The sequence below is a fragment of the Eulemur rufifrons genome, chromosome 4, assembly GCF_041146395.1.
Source record: "Eulemur rufifrons isolate Redbay chromosome 4, OSU_ERuf_1, whole genome shotgun sequence".
Lineage (NCBI taxonomy): Eukaryota > Metazoa > Chordata > Mammalia > Primates > Lemuridae > Eulemur > Eulemur rufifrons.
In genome coordinates this window covers 70,896,289-70,917,726 of record NC_090986.1, presented here as the reverse complement: position 1 = coordinate 70,917,726, position 21,438 = coordinate 70,896,289, and the positions used below count along the sequence as shown (strand labels likewise).

The following is a 21,438-nucleotide window of genomic DNA, read 5'->3' as shown; positions in this document are numbered from 1 at the left end:
CAGGCTGGTCTCGAACTCCTGACCTCGAGCCATCCACCCGCCTCGGCCTCCCAGAGTGCTAGGATTACAGGCGTGAGCCACCGCGCCCGGCCACTGTACTCTTTTTATATAGCAAAATCCCAGCATTGTTTTTGTCATAATTGTGTTATTCTGGTATTTAAAATCAAAAATGTAAATTATTTATATATTGAATAAGTATCTAAACTCATTTAATTTATGAATAAAAGACATATAATCTACAAGTCTAGACAAGTCTTTACTTGCACACTGAGCAAAAAGCAACGAAATAGTGTTACTGATAAACTTCTGTTGCAAGAATAATTCTTGGTCCCAAATAAAGAATTTTTATCTAGTAAAACATGAACATAATAGTACTAAAATTTATATAGGTGGCTCTGCTTTGTAATCTCCAGATATACATGATAAAACTAATGAAGAGGATGAAAACATAGAAATACTTTATTTAGAACAAAAACTATATAGCTCTTTATAAATTTTTAAAAAAAATATAGTCCCAGTCAAAAATCAAAAAGTGTTTTATAAATATCCGCACAAGGTTATTAAGCAGGAGATGGACTGTTCAAAGTTAAAGAAGTCAAAGGAAAATATTGGGAATTAGCATATAACTATCTCTTCATTATTGTTCTGACGAATATAGTACCTGGGAAAAATTCTTAGTTGAAAAATTCTGCTAAAAAATATGCTCTTGACCCAATAATGGCACTTGTGATGATGCATTTAATTTTTAAGATCATATTTTCAGAAAAGGATCAATTAATGCTTCATTAAAATTTATCTAATACATATTAAAACATTAATGTATATTTAACACATTTTTATAAAAGCTATATTGAGGTAGCAATCACAAAACATAAAATTAACCCAGTAAAGTATACAATTCAATAGTTTTTTATTATATACACAGAGTTATGCAGCTGTCACTATCAAGTTTGGAACATTTTCATCACACCAAAAAGAAACCTTCTACCCATTAGCAGTCACTGTCCACCACCAACCCTTCCCCTCACCCCTAACCCTAGGCAACTACTAATTCACTTTTTGTCTCTATGGATTTGCCTATTTGGACATTGCATATAAACAGAACTATGTAATCTGTGGTCTTTTGTGATCATATTCTTTCACTTACAATAATGTTTCCAAGGTTTATCCATGTTGTAGCATATATCATCATTTCATACCTTTTTATTGCCAAATAATATCCTTTGTTTAGATACACCACACTTTGTTCATTTGTAAGTTGATGGATATTTGGGCTATGTCTATTTTTTGGCTATTTTAATAATGGTACTAAAAACCTTCATGTATATGTTTTTATGTGGATGTAGGTTTCCATTTCTCTTGGGTGTATACATAAGAGTGGAGATGCTGTGTTATATGGTAACTATGTTTAACCTTTTGAGGAAGTGACAGTTTTCCAAAGTGGCTGTACCATTTTACATCCTGCCAGTAACGCATGAGGGTTCTGGCTTCTCCACATCCTCACCATACTCACTATTACCTGTCTTTTTATTTATACCAACATTTGTTTTTGTAAATGGTTTTTCTTGACATTTGGTAGTATATTTAGACATTTTAAATTCTGAAATACATTAAATATTGTTTTACTGATTTTTGCTTTATGAATTCTGAACTTTCTAATAAAAAATATTGATATCAACACATATTTGAGTATCAAACAAAATAAAGATTTCCAAACTGTCATTTTTGCTCCAGTTATTACAATAAATAATTGCATTTTCTTATCAAACCTCACATTACAAGTTACCTTCAGAGCTTAAAACTAGATAAAACTTTTTCTCTACATACATTTTCCTTCTACCAAAAAATAAAAATGAGAGGTATATAACTCATTCTTTCTTTGCACAGGCCACTGGAAAGCTTAAAGCTAGAGCCTTTCTTAGTTGGGAATTCTTACCAAATTTTAGCTTTTATTTTGTAGGCATTGTTTTTATACCTCTATATTTAGTCAAAGTTAACTCACATCCATTTTAGAGGGAAGTATAGCATACAGAAGTAAACAAATAAATATGTGGTAAGTACCCTTTATCTGCACAGCAATCCCGAGGGCAGAGTTAGGATAAATATTCCCAACTTTATAAACAATAAAACTGAGGCAATGAAAAGCTATTTCCTCAAAATAAGCTTAAAAGTGGCAAAACTGATATTAGAACATAGAGCTTAGAGTCTCCCATTTTAGTTCTGTATACTATCCCACCAACATCCCAACCTTCTGTTTGAGATAGGCAGTTTCTGACATCTGAGAAGTATCCCAAGGTAGGTCCTGCAGAACTAAAACTTAAATGTGATAGAATCCCTGTGATAAGGTGTTCAATTAATATTCCATCCCAGTGATTGAGATAACTTTAAATGTTCCTTAGTCCAGTTCCCACAATGTCTTACCTCTGTATGAAAGAAATAAACTTGTTTATGTTTCATTGATAATTATAATTATTACTAATATTTAAATTATTAATTTTCTTCTAATGCTAAGATGGTATAAAGCAGAAAAATCTCATATTTGACCAATAATATGAGTCAAGGTACCTAAATATCTGTAGTTGGCTTAAGAACAGAAGAAAATATTTCCAGTTCCAATGTAGAATAATTTACAGAAAGTTACTTTATATTTTTCTGCATCACATTTTAAAGTCACATAAAAGAATTTTTTGGCTACATGAAATTTATGCTTTCTTCCTTAAAGAAAGAAAGTAAACATCTAGAGGGGTAATTAGAGAAATGCATTTGGTACTCATTATTGGTGATACTGAAAGGAATTTAGATTTAGTGCCAGAGATAAGGTAAGAACACCATTAGCTGGAAATTATATTATCTTTGAGTAATTTCTGCAAATTTAAAGTCCAATAATTTCACTTTTTAAAGTGGGTAAATAAGTTATTTGTATGTTCCAGACCTAGGTGAGAGTTACAAAAATCATCTAAATGACAAAAACAGTCTAAATATGAATAGGAGAATTCAATAAATTTTATAAATGTTTAAAAAGAACCCCTCTCTTATCCTCATTCTGTCTCCACTTCTGGACTTGAGTATTGTGAACACTTGCAAAATTTGGTCCAAAGGACTAGGCTATCATTACAAATTAATAAACATCACAAAATGACTTAAGTTACCATGGGTTAAGTTACCATGGGCTAAGTAGCAGGACCTTGTGATTAAATAAGCACTGGTTTTCCAGAATGGTAAGAAAACTTAGAAATTGCATAGTGTGCCGCAGTCATTTTACAGGTGTGGGAAATCAAGATGAGATAGAGGGACTCGCCCTAGATCTCCTACATTCATGGCAGAGTGCGGATCATAAGCAGCTGATTCGTGATTGAGGGTTGTTTTCACAATACCATGATATTTCAAGTCAAATTTTAAAATTGTTCAAGTTGTTTAAACCTGAGGTTTAAAAAAACTGAGCATGATAGAGCCTGAAATAACAAAAAGTTTTCATGAACTTACATTTTTAGCTAACAGCCAACTAGAAACCAAATATAATAGCAATGTTACTATCAGAGCAGAACATGCATATATTATTAAAAGCAAGTGTAATGCGAACCTTCAGGCTTCCTAGGATATTTCAAAAATCATAAACACTTCTATTAGATATTTTAGGGTCACTAGAGAAAATTACATTATGCATACAAAGGAACAAACTTCTGGAAAAGGATCTAAAAAGAAGTTTGGCTGTTCTTTCTTATCTATTTCATTTCCTGGAAAATGTGTTGAACATTAACTTTAAAAGTTGAATATTATAGATGGAAAAAAAAAGAAATAGAAATCCACGAGTTCTGGAATCATGGATTGAGTTTTGGAAGATGGTTTGATCTTGTAATCTTTCTTACTGGTCCTCTCTTGGCATTCATTATCTTCTGATTAACTGGATTATATTTTCCCCTGAAATAAAATAAGTGTTAATCATGATTTTTGAGTCACCATTGTGTATGTGCAACAGAAACATTATATGCCACATAGGGAGAACTATAAGATGTACCTAGTTCGCCCGGTCCACAGTCTTTCACATGAAAATCTTCCTGTGCATATTTTTTGTTTACAGTGCAATCTTAGGCAGCCATATATTATACCATATCATCTCACCACAGCTACAGAGGCATACAAGTCAAGGGTAGATAGTCCAAAGACTGGGAAGCAGCCCATCAGGTTTATCTAAAAAGGAAATGGACCATTCTGATACTTGCCCTGAGACTTGTCAGACACACAAGTTCACATACTGTATGCTTCCATTTATAGTCATGTGCCACATAACATTATTTCGGTCAACAACAGACTACATATACAATGGTCTTCCCATATGATTATAGTACTGTATTTTTACTGTACCTGTTCTATGTTTATATATGTTTAGATACACAAATACTATTCTGTTACAATTGCCACAGTATTCAGTACAGTAACATGCTGAACGGGTTTGTAGCCTAGGAACAATTAGGCTATACCATATATCCTAGGTGTGCAGTAGGCTGTACCATCTAGGGTTATGTAAGTACATTCTGTGATGTTCACACAATGACAAAATTGCCTAGTAACACATTTCTCAGAAAGTATTCCCATCGTTAAGGGACACATGACTGTATTCGAAATAACAAGAATAGAGAAATCCATGGAGACGGAAAGCAGATTAATGATTGCAAGGGGTCTGGGGGAAGGTAAGTGACTGGTAATTAATATAGGGTTTCTTTTTGGGGTGATAAAATGTTCTAGAATTAGTGGTATGGTTGTGCAACCTTGTGAATATACTAAAAATCATTGTTTTACACTTTAAAAGGGTGAATTTTTTGGTATGTGAATTATATCTCAATAAAAATATTTTAAAAATGTGCTTTGGGAATAAACCACTTCCTGTTAAAATGTTTTTTAGTTAATTAACAATGTTTAAGAATAATTTCTTCCCCTGGTGGAATATGGAATTAACCAAAATCATTCAATTATATCATATTTAATTAATAGTTAGTTCATTATAAATATTGTTTACTATACTAAATGCTCTTCTATTACTTTAAGAATGTTTTAAGTAGCTTCCTAAATATGACCCCTTTCTAAAAGATCTAACTGACATGATGACACTAATCACAAAGCTGAGGTACTTCACTGTTAAGATATGTTTACTCTCCTAGATGTATTTTAGAGCACGTTTTTCAAACAGTAGAATGAAACTCATTAGTGGATTGATTTGGTGAATTACAATAGCAATATAAAAATAACATGAAAGGAAACAGAACAGGAAAGGAAAAAGAACATATGAAAAGAAAAGGAGGTATCAGTATGCATCACACATAGTAAGGGTAAGTGTTGCTTCATGAATTGTTTCAGTTATATGTGGGTACACTAGGTCTATCAATCATGGCGAACAAAATTTGGAAACCATTTTACACTCCTGAGTATTGTGGTTTTTAAATAAATGATAATGGCTAAGCCTTTTGCAAGATTATGTTAGCATAACAGTGTTGTAGATTTGTCACTTGTATTTCAAATTATTGTCATATGTATTTTTCTATTGATACTTTGTCACTTTGCTGATTCTTTATATTCAATAAAGTACTATACATTGAATGGTAATGATAATAGCTAATGTTTATTGAACTAGGGATTTTTCAATAATCTTTAATTCTCATACCAACCATTCTATTTGGGTTTCATCATTCCTAGTTTATAGGTGAGTAAACTGAGCCTGAGAGTGGTTACTTAAAGCTACATTAAATAATAAGTGGTAGAGGCAAAAATTGATTTGTCTGTCTGCTCCAAAGCCAGTACAAATTTTCATTCGCAGTAGTCTGCCTTATCCATGGTTTCACTTTCTGTGGTTTCAATTACCCGTGGTCAACTGTGGTCCAAAAATAGGTGAGTACAGTACAAGAAGATATTTTGAGTGACAGAGAGAGAGAGACCACATTCACATAACCTTTATTATAGTATATTGTTATAATTGTTCTAGTTTATTATTAATCTCTCCATATGCCTAATTTATAAATTAAATTTTATCATAGGTATGTATGTATAGGAAAGAACACATTAATAGTATATAATTCCAATTCAGTACTTTTCCATGGTTTCAGGCATCCATTGGTGGTCTTGGAATGTATCCCCCTCGGATAAGGGGGGACTACTATTTTTTAAAAATACTGTACAGAATTACTTAGAAAAATATTTACATTGCTATTTTGACTTGAGGATTTCCATAGTCTATCTGGTAGATGGACTTTCTCTTAATTTTTCTCTTTTATTATTATTTATTTATTTATTTCAGGATATTATGGGGTTACAAACATTTTGGATACAAGTTATGACTTTGCCACACCCAAATCATGATTTGGAGTGTGCCTTTGAGCCCATCCTCCGAAGGGAGGTATCAAAAGAACAGAAGAGTTTTTCTCTTTTAATATAAAGTTATTTAAAACGATTATAAAGTACATATATTCTTACATAAAATACTAAAAGGTATAAAAATAATTCTTCCATAATCTCAATATACTATTTTGTATTATAATTTTTACTTATATATAGGTAAGCATTTTTCTATGTCAGTTATGTATTCTCCTGGAACGTAATTTTTGCAACTTCATAATACCATCATAGTTTACTGAATTATTCCCTTAATGCTGCATATTTTGGTTGTGTTTTTTATACTCTAGCTTCTTTTTTTTTTTTTTTTTTTAATACAAAGGAGGCTCCCCTAACAATCTGTCTCTTAATGAGTCCTAGAATCAATTTCCCTCAGGTTCTTTTATTCCAGGGCACTAAGGACTACTTTGTTATTTTTTTCCTCTAGGGCCTTTAATTACTTTAAAACTCTTCATAAGCAGAAAAAAATGAGGCTTTGCACTAAAGAAAAAAATAACCTTACAGTTTGCTACTTTTAGGAACCACTGCTGTAGTACCAGCTTTGAACTCCTTGCTTTCAGGAATATGATTTTTCATAGTTAACACATGCCATGGGTCACTGTCAATAAAGTTACTTATTAACTGGTCTAGGCATTTTTGGGCAATTTTCAAAACTCAACCTAAAGAGGCTATTTCTTCTATTTTTCTTAAAGAGCCTTTTTTCAAATAAGTATATGTAAAGATCTGTAGAATATATTATATCTTTCAATGGCAGTATAGAAATCTTGTACATTTTGGGCCATAGTAGGAAAATAATAGCTAGTATTCAATCGGGAACTATCCCTATTTGCTAGATTTTTAAATATAATTTCACATTTAAATGGGTATTTTCTAATGCTCTGATTTATTTTAACATTAGAAAAACTGCATAAGTCAATATTTTAACATTAGCACATATGAGAATACCAACCAAAATAAACATTAAAAGTCACTAAAACTTGATTAAAAGTGCACAAAACATAAATGCACCATTCCATGAATTATAATAAAACAAATACTCTTATAACCAGCACCCAGGTCAATAAAAAGAATATTGCCATCATACTGGAAGACCCCCTCATGTCCTGCCCAATTATTGTTTCCTTTCTCCTTCCCATTGGTAATTACTATCCTGTCTTTGACACCACAGTTTAGTTTTGCCTGTCTTTAGTCTTTATATGAATGGAATCATATTGTATATATTCTTTTATTTCTGACCTCTTTCACCCAATGCTGTGAAAATCATCCATAATGTTGTATGAACTATAGTATATTTGTTTTTATTTTGTTATTATGCATATATATATATAGCTTTTATCCATTGTACAACTGATGGACATTTAGATGGTTTTCAATTTGGGACTGGTATGAATAAACCTGTCATGAACATTCTTGTACAGGTCTTCTGGTGTAAATGTATACACCATCCTGTTAGGTGTATAACTAGGAGTAGAATTAGTGGGTCCTAGAGAAGGTGTATGATCAGCTAAATACAGGGAGTAATGCTAAACAGTACTCCAAAGTGGTTGTATAAATTTACCATGAGTGCATGAGATTCCCCTATTCCTGTACATCCTTGACAACACTTGAAATCATCAATCTTTAAAATTTGTGGTTGTATCTCATAGTTTTAATTTGCATTCTGCTAATTAGTAATGGTGTTGAGTATCTTTTATATGTCCATTGGCCATTTGGATATCCTATTCTGTAGGTACCTAACACAAAAACTTGGTTTTAAAACTCAATTTGAATCATCAATAAAAGAAGAATACTTCTAGAGGTAAGTCACTAATTCAAAAAAACAATTTTAAGGTAGTACTAATTACATATAGCTAATTTGGAAGATTACAGGTATATAGAAATGTTCCTATTAGATGAGTTATTTGGATTATTTATAGTTTCAGAAAGTGAAGAGGTTTTTTTGCCCATTTGACCATTCATTTACTCATGAATTCATTCAAAAATTATTAAACACCAATTTATGCTAGGCACTGGATTCAACATTAAGCTTCATCAGATATGGAAGTGACAGATCTGGGATCAAGCATGAACAGTGCTGGAGGCACAAACCAGCTGAATGAGCAGGTACCCTACATCATGTTGTCCATCTCTATGCACCAACACCTCAAGCTCCATTCAGACCTATGGCATAGAGGGCCCCACAGAGAAACTGATCATCAGTGTGATACACGGCGGCTGCTATATCAGGGGTCAAGGAGGAATGAGTTTGGCACCTGGGTAATCCATTATACTTCAGTGTCCTTTAGTACTAACTTGCCCAATTTTGACAGTAAGTGGCCAAGTACCTTAGCAATGGCCTGGAAAAGACAGGATAAACAGGGACTCAGATTCCACAGGCATAAGGGTCTGGATTATTCCACCAGAGGAAGAAAAAGCCCCCACTTGGGTCATGGATGAATCAGATTGGTATGTGAGACTGCGGCTCCACTATGGCCCTACTCCCTCTATCTAAACCTGGTTCCTTCCCTTCTCCCACAGGTGCCAATCCTAAGAACGTTCACTAATAAACTTCCTGCATGTTGATTTCCATTTCAGAGTCTACTCCTGAGAGATCCAACTCACAATAGTATTCAATGGAAAACCAAACTACTTTCATGGACTTACAGTCTAGTGATATATATGTTTGTATGTGTTAATATTTAATTAGATTGAAGAAGTTTTATTTTTATTTTCAAAATATTTCCTCCTTTACTATTTAAGCAAATTTGAACGAGAGAGGTAATATCTTTTAAAAAGAGGTTTGAACTGGAAGATAAATATCAAAACAAAAGAAAAATTATTCAGCGTGATTGTGCAGAAAGGAGTTACATAGCAGGCTTGAGACTGCTGTCCTTAGCAAAGCCTGCTTGCAAGGTTAGCCCTTGGCTGGTGTCTGGGAACTTACTGGTAGACAGTTCTTTACATTGATATAAAACTTTCCCTAAATAATAAGAATGATTACGCCTATACTGTTTGTACAAACAATATGGTTTATACTGATCACCAGGAGTCTGGAATTTTGCTATATGTAGGCAGAGGATGCCTACCTGATATGCTCCCAATAAAAACCTTGAGTGCTAAGTATCAAATGAGCTTTCCTGGTATAATAGATATAACTTCATGTGCTGTCACAACACTTATTGCAAATCATTGCTGGTGGAATTAAGTGTGTCTTATGTGAATATACTTGGAAAGGACTTTCGGAAGCTTGCACCTAGTTTTCTCAGACTTTTGTCGCATGTACCTTTTGACTTTGTTGATTTTGCTTTGTATTCTTTTGCTGTAATACATCTTAGCCACTAATACAAATAGATGCTAATCCCTGTGAATCCTTCTAGCAAATCATTGAACATGGGAGTGGTCATGTGACCACTATCATACCTGACATAGTGGTATGATAAGCTTTACAGGGAAGCCCTTTATCAGAATTTAATATTTAAACTACATTATATTTCCAATGATGAAAATGTATAAAGATAATGAATTATAATTTAAAGCATTTATGACTATTCAAGAAAGAATACAATTTTATTCTTCCAGCCAAATATTAGACAAAATGTTGCTACATCATTAATCTACACCAATGAATTTTTCTATATTGCATATGCTCAAGTGCCTCTTGCCTTGACCTATATTTGGAAAGGATTCTCTGATTTATAAACTAATTTATATCTTGGTTCAATTTTTATAGTGTTAAGTTACATATGAATATTCCCCTACATGGGATAAGGTTACATGAGACAAGGATTATGTGAGGAATTCTTCTGTACTTAGTACAGGACCAGGAAAAATTGTGTGTAGATATAACCTTCTCAACCCATGAAACATTCCTCTGTTCTTTATCTATCCTAAAGTGGTTTTGTTTACATAGGAAAATATAGTTTAAACTGCACTGTCATCTATATTTATTTTAGTGTCCACTCCAATGAACATATTTCCTCACTAAAAAGGGTAAGGCTGACACTTTAATTGCACAAGCATACTTTGTTTTATTGCACTTCACTTTATTGCTCTTCACAGATACCACATTTCTTACAAATTGAAGGTCTGTGACAACCCTGTGTTGAGCAAGTCTACCAGTGCCATTTTTCCAACAGCATGTGCTCACTTTGTGTCTCTGTGTCATATTTTGGTAATATTCATAATATTGCAAACATTTTCATCATTATTATATGTTTTATGGTGCTTAGAAACCTTTGATGTTACTATTATAATTGTTTTGGAGCACCCACCACAAACTGTGCTCATATAAGATGGCAAACTTAGTAAGTTCGTGTGTGTTTTGATTGCTACACTGATAGTCCGTTCACCCATCTTTCTTGGGCCTCCCTATTCCCTAAAACACATATTGAAATTAGGTCAATTAATAACCCTACAGTGACCTCTGAGTGTTCAAATGAAAGGAAGAGTTGCACTTCTCTCACTTTAAGTCAAAAGCTAGTGAGAAAGCTTAGTGAGGAAGTCATGTCAAAAACCAAGATAAGGCAGAAAGCTAGGCCTCTCGAGCCAACCAGTTAGACAAGTTTTAAACATGAAGGAAAAGTTCTTGAAGGAAATTAAAAGTACTACTCCAAGGGACACAAGAATGATAAGAAAGGAAAATACTGTTATTGCTGATACAGAGAAAAGTTTTAGTGGCCTAGATAGAAGATCAAACTAGCCACAACATTCCCTTAAGCCAAAACCTAATCCAGAGAAGGCTCTAACTCTCTTCAAGTCTATGAAGGATGAGAGAGGTAAGGAAGCTACAGAAGAAATGTTTGAAGCTAGCAGAGGTTGGTTCATGAATTTTAAGAAAGAAACAATCTCCATGACATAAAAGTGTAAGGTAAAGCAACAAGTGATGTAGAAGATGCAGCAAATTATCCAGAAGGTCTAGCTAAGATAATTGATGAAAGTGGCTACACTAAAAAACAGATTTTCAATGTAGACAAAACATCTTTCTATTGGAAGAAGATGCCATCTAGGACTTTCAAAGCTAGAAAGGAGAAGTCAATGTCTGGCTTCAAACATTCAAAGGACAGGCTGACTATCTTGTTAGGGGCTAATGCAATGGGTGACTTTAAGTTGAAGCCAGTATATACATTTACCACTCTGAAAATCCTAGGGCCCTTAAGAATTATACTAAATATACTCTGCCTATGTTCTCTAAATGGAACAACAAAGCCTGGATGACAGCACAACCGTTTACAGTGTGGTTAGCTGAATATTTTAAGGCCACTTTTAAAACCTACTTCTCAGAAAAAAAGAATCCTTTCAAAATGTTACTGCTCATTGACAATGTACGTGGTCATCCAAAAGCTCTGATGGAGATGTACAAGAAGATTAATGTTGTTTTCATGCCTGCTAACACAACATCCATTCTGCAGGCCATGGATCAAGAAGTAATTTCAATTTTTCAAGTCTTATTATTTAATAAATACATTTTTTAAGGTTATAGCTGCCATAGATAGTGATTCCTCTGATGGATCTGAGCGAGATAAATTGAAAACCTTCTGGAAAGGATTCAACATTCTGGATGCCATTAAAAACATTCATGATTCATAGAAGGTGGTCAAAATAGAAATGTTAATAGGAGTTTGGAAGTTGATTGCAATCTTCATGGATGACTTTGAGGGGTTCAAGAATTCAGTAAGGGAAGTAACTACAGATGTGGTGGAAATAACAAGACAATTAGAATTAGAAATGGAGCCTACAGATGTGACTGAATTGCTGCAATTTCATGATCAAACTTGAATGGATAAAAACTTTGCTTCTTATGGATGAGCAAAGAAAGTGGTCTCTTGAGATGGAATCTACTCCTGGTGAAGACACTGTGGACACTGTTGACAGGACAACAAAGGACTTAGAAGATTACATAAACTTAGCTGATAAAGCAGAGGCAGAGGTTGAGAAGATTGACTCCAATTTTGAAAGAAGTTCTAGTGCTACAGAGAAATCTTTCATGAAAGGAAGAGTCAGTCAATGCAGAAAACTTCATTGTTGTCTTATTTTAGGAAATTGCCACAGTCACCCCAAGCTTCAGCAACCACCACCATGATCAGTCAGCATCCATCAACATCAGGACAAAACCCTCCACCAACAAAAAGATATGTCTCACCTAAAAAGTTCAGATGATCATTAGCACTTTTTAGCAATAATGTATTTTTTAAGATATGTACATGGTTTTTTTGGACATGATGTAATTGCATACTTAACAGACTACAATATTATGTAAACATAATTTTTATTTTCTTTTTTTTAGAGACAGGATCTTTCTCTGTCTCCCAGGCTAGAGTGTAGTGATGTGATCATAGCTCACTGTAGCCTCAAACTCCTGGGCTCAAGAAATCTTCACACCTCAACCTCCCCAATAGCTGGGACTATAGGTGCACTCCACCACACCTGGTTAATTTTGTAAAAAATTTTTTGTAGAGACAGGGTCTTGCTATGTTACCCAGGCTGGTCTTGAACTCCTGGGCTCAAGTGATCCTCCTGCCTTGGCCTCCCAAGTGCTGGGATTACAGGCGTGAGCCACTGCTTCTAGCCTAAACATAACTTTTATATGCACTGGGAAATAAAAACAATCATCTGACTTGCTTTATTGCAATATTCACTTTACTCTGGTAGTCTGGAACTGAACCCACAATATCTCTAAGGTATGCCTACATTTATATTGTTGTTAATAGTCTAGTTTTAAGCTCTTCTCTGGCATAGTATTATTTTAGTTTAAAAAATAAGATCGTATCATGTTTGAAGACCAAAAATGTTTCTGGGATATAATAAAAGTGTTTACACTCGATAGAGATCACAAACTTCTTTAAGTTTTCTTACCATCTGCTATTTTATATTGTTGCTATAAAATCTAGAAGTTCAACTTCTAAAATATAATGGACACCTGTTTGTCAGTAGCATTCATATGCAAATATAATTAATTAGAAAAAAAAGATATAGCTAGACTTACGTTTTCACTAGATTCTCTTTCATTCTAGGCAGTTGATCCATCTGTTGCCTTTTAGAAACTTGATATGAGCCAGAGACCTGAAATATAAAAATTTGAGTGTTTATTCACTTATTTCATAATTGATTTCAGAGATAAGAGGAATAGTCAATTCTTAATTATCTCTTCCTTAACCGGGTCCTTTAGGAGCACGTATAAGAGAAGCTGAAGAAAATGGAAAATTCTGGCCTTGTCCAGTATTATCAAGCTTTTAAAGATTCTGGAAATTTCCCTATCTCAGCCCCACAGTCCATATGATTTTTAAAATAAATATGAATAATACTGTAAAAACCATACCATCCATATGGTATAGATCATTAAAAGTTTTTGTAGTAGACAATAAATATATTAATACATAATACATACAGCCTGCCTTGGGGTAGATAAGAAAACAGAAGTTGTAGATATGTTGAGGCAGAAATAGAAAGATACGGTAATATTCTCATTTTTGTCTATTTTGAAATTTTTCTCGAATATAAAAGTAGAGACTTCTTGTGGTTGGTGTAAATATAATCTGCAATTCAGAACAACTGAGGCTGCTGGCCTCAGAGATGGCAATTGAAGCCACAAGTGAATGAATCATTCATTAAGGGCACAGAGAATCAATGATATAAACTTGGAAAAGCAACTTTTAAGGGATAGAAGAATCATCAAAGATAAACAAGGCCATCATTTAAACAAGAGGAAAACCCAGGAAAAAATACTGGCACGGTAATCAAGTGGGGGAGGGGCAGTATTCAAAGCAGTGAGCATAGTCACAGTGTAAAATGCCTTAGAGACCTCTAATACCAGGAGGCTTGAAGAGGAGTCATTGTATTTGGCTATTAAGAGATAAAATGGACCAGAGTACAATGGTGGGGTCAAAAGCGAGATGAAAAGAGGTCAAGGAGGGAAAAGCAAAGGCAGTGAGTATATTCACTCTTTCATGAAGTTTGGCTCAGGAAAAGAAAGCAAGGTAGTAGTTTTATGAGGACACTTGGGGTAAAACAACAGTTTGTTTTTGTTTTGGTGGAAGAGTCGGGCACGTTGCAAGCAAAGGAGGATAAGCCATAGCCAATAAAAAAGAGATTAAAAATTTAAGATGAAATAATTATTAAGTGAGCCCTAGAGGCAGTGGGTGGACTTGGGAAGAAGTCTGGGACTTTTTCTTTAAGACAGGAAGAAGAACAGGAATGGCAGGTAAAAATATGAATAAATTTGAAGGTAAAAAGGAGGACAATTGGATTGTATAACTTATAGACTCTTTTTCTTTCTGAGCTCAAATAACAGATCATTTGCTAAGTGACAGGTTTGAGTGCACTGAACAGAAGATGAAATTCATTCATTCATTCAGCAGTAGTTATTATCTAATATGTGCCACCACTACATTAGGCATTGGGGTACAAAGACAAATAAGTCATGGTTCAATTGGGGAAACAGCAAAATAAACAGATGACTATAATTAAGTGCCTTGATAGAGGATTGCACAGGTGCTTTGTAAGCATACAGGAGATGTAATTAATTCAGGATATGGGCGGGGCTTCACATGGAAGAAATAGAGAAAGGATATTCTAAGTAGAAGGAACAGCAAGGACCTCAGGTATAAAGCAGCATGATATATTCAGGAATTGCCCATAGCATTTGGTCTAGCTGCAGTATACTACGTTAGCAGGGAGGGATAAGGCTGCAGAGACACACACAGCCATGTTGGAAAGGAGTTTTGCTGTGATCCTTTGGGAAATGCAAACTGAAGATTTTTAACAGGAAAAAATACCATAATATATGTATTTCAGAATGATCACTAAGGCAACAGAGAAGAAAAATTGGTGTGGTGGAGACAAGACTTTGATAGCTATGCTGTTGAGATTATATCTTAAGTACTAAATTTAAACCTGGGAGCTCCATGTTTAAATGAACACTAACAAAAAAGAGTTCTCCAGAAAGGCAGTGGAAATACCTGGGCAGTCTGGAACATATGTCATGAGGAATGGCTAATGTAACTTAATATTTTAGCTAAGAAAAAACAAAACAAACAAAAAAAAAAACTATGGGAAAACTGAGAGTTGTTTATAAATCTTTGAAAAACTATCATGTAGAAGGAGTGTAGGCCGGGCGCGGTGGCTCACGCCTGTAATCCTAGCACTCTGGGAGGCCGAGGTGGGTGGATCGTTTGAGCTCAGGAGTTCAAGACCAGCCTGAGCAAGAGCGAGACCCCATCTCTACTAAAAATAGAAAGAAATTATATGGACAGCTAAAAATATATATAGAAAAAATTAGCCGGGCATGGTGGTGCATGCCTGTAGTCCCAGCTACTCGGGAGGCTGAGACAGGAGGATCGCTTGAGCTCAGGAGTTTGAGGTTGCTGTGAGCTAGGCTGACACCACGGCACTCACTCTAGCCTGGGCAACAGAGTGAGACTCTGTCTCAAAAAAAAAAAAAAAAAGAAGGAGTGTAGACTTGCTCTCTGTTCTTCAGAGGATCGAACTAAATTAAAGAATTTTCAAGAAAAGAGAATAAGGAGCATCATATGATGCTTTAATATGTCTAACAATTAGAACTCCCCAACAATGAAACAGAACAGCTTTAGATTCCTAACTGTAAGCTAAAAACATTATATTCAACGATATCTCAGAGCCACTGCTAAAATTCTGTGTTTACAGGAAGAGAAGCTAAAATTTAAGTTTATTATGTGTTGCAACAAGCTCTAGTTAGGCTTTCAGCCTGACTTTTAAGTAATTTAGTGTACCTGTGTATTCAGAAAAAGCAACGCCCATACCATATTGTGCAAATCAGAAGATTCCTGAGATGGGGGAACTCTTCAGTCAAAACAGCGAATTGAGAGTGAGACAAAGCCACAGAGACAGCAGCGGAAGTATAAACAGCAGACTCAGCAAATAGCTCTAGTTATCTACCAAAGAATCAATTATTTATGTATTCAGCATGGACGGAACTGCAAATCATCCATTAACCTTTCCAGTCACCGTAGTATCCTCATGGTCAGAACCGTCTTTCACTATAAAGATTAACAATTCACTCCAGAGTGAAAATCCTTATTAACATTTATACTGGGGACAGGATTAACATCTTCCTGGGAAGCTGTTAAAATAGGCTTTTACTGCATGTTCAGTGATCCTGTATAGTCAGAGAGTAGGATTATTTCACCTAAATGAATTTTTCAGATAAACAAAGGTAAATGAATGCTTTGAGGGCAAAAACAATCCAACAATGTTTTATATGTCACCTTTTTCTTAATAATTTGGGCTTATTATCGATATAAATTTCTGTATTATGTTCAGTAAATTGTTTTGAACATTTTCTATATGCCACTCTTTGTACTAAGTGTAAGGGAATAGAAAGAATGAGGTGCCCTGTCTGACCTCAGGGAGGAACCTACCGCTGAGTGAAGCAAACAAATATACCAGCATGAAGGGACCAGGAGGAAGGGTCAGGCAAGTAGAAATTCTGATGCCTTTGCCACAGAGAGAGGGGCCAGGGAGATCAGGGAAGAAAAACAGGACAGTAATGTTCGCCATTTACTGGAATTTAGAACCTATTATGTGCCAGGCATTTCACGCAGCAATTCATACACATTATACCTTTAAACGCTCACAAAACCGCTTAAGATACTGATATTTCTTTTTTAGTGGTGAGGAAAGAAATTAAGGCCTGAAAGGTTACACAGCAGTAGGTGCAGAGCTGGGATTCAAATTCAAACTTGCAATGGCTCTACAGTCGGTAGTCTGTTCATCATTTCATCATGTCATGGCCTCATAACATGTGCTAGACCTTGAAGGAAGCGGAATTGGCATGTGGCAGAAGGAGCATATTCCAAGTATGTAGTCTGCAGAAAGGTATCGGGCCTCTGCTGCAGGAGGAAACAGTACTGCTAACCTAATAACAAGGACCGTGAAGCTTGAACTGATTGCCTATTATGTGGACAAGAGACTACAAGGACTGATCCTATCTTGTCTCAATTTCCTAATTACTTAAGTCAATACTACAAGTCCAAGCCCTTTACCCACTGTAGCCCTGATTTACTTTCTGAAATTTTTCTGTACATTCCCTTATCAGCTGCAATCCCCAAACCTAACTCCCTTCCTTTCCACCCTTCATTGACCTCTCTAGATACTCTAGATCAGTGATTAGCAGATTACCCTTTATGTCAAGCTCATCCTCAAAATCTTCTACCTCCTTGTCTAATCTGGCTATGTTTTGAGAACTCCAAGCCTCTTTTTGGCTCTTCTTCCCTTGACTATCACTATTGAAGCTCTTCAGAGCTATGTCCCAGACTATTTTTTCTTTTCACCTTGTATATTCTCCCTGATGCATTTCTTTCATTCTCATGACTTAACTTACTATCTATATGCTAATAATTTCCAAATCTTTATCTTCAGTCTTTATTTTTTTCCTGAGATTCATATATCTATTGCTCTTTGGACACTTCCATTTGGATAACACACATCAAAAACTAAATTTACATCCTAATCTTAAAACATATACCAAAATAATGTTAATACAGATTAAATATTTAAATGTCAAATATTACGCCATATAAATATAAAAGAAGATATGGTGAATGTTATGAAACATTAAGATGAACATGGTCTTTCTAACTCTGACACTAGAAATCATAAGTAAAAGATAGCTCTGACAACATAAAAACAAAAACTCTGTAGTACCAATGATATCATAAATAAAATTGAAAGGCAAATGAAAAACTGGAAAATATGTACATCTTTCATAATTTACTGATCATTTTCCTATCCTGTATTTTTAAGTACACACTTTCTACCAATAGCAATTCTGATCTTAGACGTTTCCACAAATAATAATGAAGTGAAGTGCCTTGAATTTCATGATAGCAGAGGGATAGCAGCTTAACTCTTTAAATTCTAGCAATTATGGATCAAACTAAAGGGATAACTAAGGAAGCAAATATGCAAAATAACCTCTTAGTTTGGGAAACTTTTATCTCTTTTTACCTCTTTATAAAAGTTATGTTTTCCTTTCCACCCTTCACATTTAGAAACTTAGTACCTTTTCTCCCATAATTGCAACATCTGCTTCTCTACCAAACCAAAAAAAAGCCTAGAAAAGTAAAAAAACATAATTTACAGTAAGAACAAACTCTTAGAATTTGGAGGAAAAAAAAGTTACCTGAGACATTTCAGCCAGGTATGTACGGCGTTCATTGTTGGTCTTGTGGTAAGCCTACATGAAAGCAAAGAAAAGTAAAAGTAAAAAAGTAAAAGTAAAGAATACAACATAAGAGATTAGTAATACTAGCAAGACTATTAGTAAGTTCAGGTTTATGTCTCTATTGTGTTTTTTTAAAATAGTGTAGGAAATAGTTTTGTAAGCATTTTATGATAATTATATAGTAGTTTTGTAGATAACACAAGAAATAATGGCAGTTTCAAAGGAATCATTTAGTATAGAATAAAAACAAACCTTTGATTCTTGTTCCAGTCTAAATGCATAGTCTTTCACTTGATTTTCAAGACTCCTTTTTTCTTTTTCTAGCTGTTTAAGTAATGCATTTAAGGATTCCTGAAAGTATAAACAGTAAACGTTTATATGTACTCATGTTCTAAACAACAATAAGAATGACCATCAATTCTTCACTAGCAAATGCCTTTTATACCTAACATCTTATGATTTCATAATTCTATAATGTGTACTTTTTAAGTAATAGTAATAATCACAATATTTAATGAACTCTAACAATATACCATGTATTGTACTAAATGCTTTTCATAGATTATTTCATTTAATCCTTATTACAACTTGAGATGGTTAATAAATTTATTTCCATTTTACTGTAGAGAAAATTGTAGCTTATAGAGGCTATTTAATTGGCCCGAAGTTATGCAGACAATAAATGGTAGAGATGGAATTGGAACCCAGGTAAAATGACTCCAAAGGCCACACATGTATACAATTACTATATATGTGTTCATATTATCACTACCATTGTAAAAAAAGAGGTACCAGCAAAGACATTTAAAGAGTATGTCTTATTGCTAACTGTACAATTTAAGTCAATTTTTACTTCCTGGTGAAAATTAATCTAGAGAGCTACAAGAACAGGATGGAACAGGTATCCAAATAGAGGAAAAAGTTTATGGCACCTTTTTCATAAAAAGGAGGGTATAAAGTGAATTATTTTGAATCCCACCAATAATATTGAACATATACATAATTATAAATTATTAGAGAAGTATATAATTAAAATGTATAATTCATATCTTTCATCCTGAGTTATACTAGTTTCCAGCATTAGTGAAATAAATATAAGCAAATGCTTATGTAAAAAAGCATCAGATATTTGTGATGAGGGATATCTGGGTCTTAATATCCAGAATTATTGTGTTCTGTAATATTTTCACAATTCTCCTGGTTATCAACTTTATTGCCTGTTCTACCACTCTACTTCTCTCACTTCTGCGGCTTGATGAGTAATCTCATTTTCCTGATTATATATTTTTTCTTTTTTTCTCCCTTACAAATTGCAGAACTTTGTTTTCTGAATGCTACTTTTCCTAAGAGCCTTCTACCCCATCTGGTTAGCTTTTGAGAGAGGACCTATATGTGCAGTTTCCTGGGTCCCACATATAGAAATGTAGAAAAGCTTTCAAGACTCTTATAATCCCTCTACCTGGCCAACATGTTACTGAGGGCAGAAATCTGTACAGACATGATGATTGCGGGACAAGGAGGTCTGGGGAAGAGGAATGTGGATGGCCCTATAAAAGTAGAAACAAAGGGTAAGATCTCTGTATTGCATAGCAATTCTCACCAGAAAGCACCTATTACAGAAGAGGCATTAAACCGAGTAGGACAGAGACTTGACCAGGAGATTATCATCCATCTTCTGCCCTTCGTCACTCCACTACTTGGACAATAAGTTCACAAACAGAGCAACTACAGTGGCTGAGATGGGGACTTTTCATTGGCTCAACAGCATGGGTTCCTTCCCACCAAGATTGATCTAGTATTGCTGCTGCTCAAGGCCTGACCTGCCAGCAAGAGACACTAACATGAACCGCTGATATGGTACCATCCTTCAAGGAAATCAACCAACTGCTTAGTGCCAAGTTGATTATATAAAAGGCCTTCCACCCTAGAAAGAGCAACTACTCATCCTGATGTGTGTTCCTGATACAGTTTTACCTTTCCTACCACAGTGCCTCAGCCAGCAACATATTTTGGTAATCTATCAGTTCTGAGAGGGAAGGATGGTTTTTTACCCAAAGATTTCCTTAAGGCAAAAGATTAAGCTTACCACTCTGTTTCAGCAGGGCCTGGCTGGACAATCAACTGGTTGATATCCAAGACTGGCAGTCTACCATAAGTAGTGGCTCAAAGTATACGAGGTGAAAGCAGAATGGCTGGGCATAAGGCTGAACCTTTGTAACAAAGGGAATTCATACTTCCGCTAGAAGACAAATTGTGTCCATTCTATAGGAAAGCTGGATTCTTTATGGCCAGACTTGTCTCCAGAGCCCCTGCCCCATGATCACAGAACTGAACATTGGCACATGCCATTGGGAACTTGCCATTGGAACTTAATGCAGATCTGTGGCTTCAGGTAAATTCATCAGCTGGTTTTAGTGCAATAGACCCAGGTGCCAATTTACTCTAAACCTGCTTAGGTCTGAGTTGTTTAACCATCTCACACTTTTTAGTTCCTTCTTATACTCTTGGAAAACCATTAACAGGGGCCCCTCCTGGGAGACTTTCATAATCAGAACATTTTTTAGAAAGTTCATATAGAGGAATAACTGTCCACCCCCTAGTACTGCCCAGAAATGCTTGACCCTGCCTAACTCAAATCTATCATCCAGAAGTTACTTATGTTGACATTTAAATCTCCTCTGCCACCAACACTTCTGGACATCATAGTGTCCAGATTACCAAATACACAGCCTTTGGGGAAGTATGTGATCTCATCCTCAGACAAAAAGGAGATGAGTGGAAATTACACAAAGATTAGTTTCAATACCTAAGTAAATGAAGGTGCTACTAGCCTTTACAGCTAGGAATTCAAGTCTTGCTTCAAACATGCTCTTAATTGTGGC

General features: G+C 34.8%; 1 protein-coding gene across 3 annotated transcripts in view; it reads right to left on the bottom strand.

Annotated features, from left to right (window-relative positions):
* Positions 1 to 3,410: 3,410 nt before the first annotated feature.
* Positions 3,411 to 21,438, bottom strand: part of CCDC169 (coiled-coil domain containing 169) — a 42,069-nt gene continuing 24,041 nt past the window's right edge. For 2 of the 3 annotated variants that reach the window (XM_069467337.1, XM_069467338.1), the window contains exons 4-7: positions 18,809 to 18,907; positions 18,515 to 18,568; positions 13,343 to 13,419; positions 3,411 to 3,918 (exon numbers count right to left, since the gene is read on the bottom strand). In XM_069467337.1, coding sequence (XP_069323438.1) covers positions 3,819 to 3,918; positions 13,343 to 13,419; positions 18,515 to 18,568; positions 18,809 to 18,907 — 330 coding nt within the window. In that variant the 3' untranslated portion in view covers positions 3,411 to 3,818. The remainder of the gene's footprint in view (positions 3,919 to 13,342; positions 13,420 to 18,514; positions 18,569 to 18,808; positions 18,908 to 21,438) is intronic. The other variant, XM_069467336.1, reaches the window with a different exon arrangement.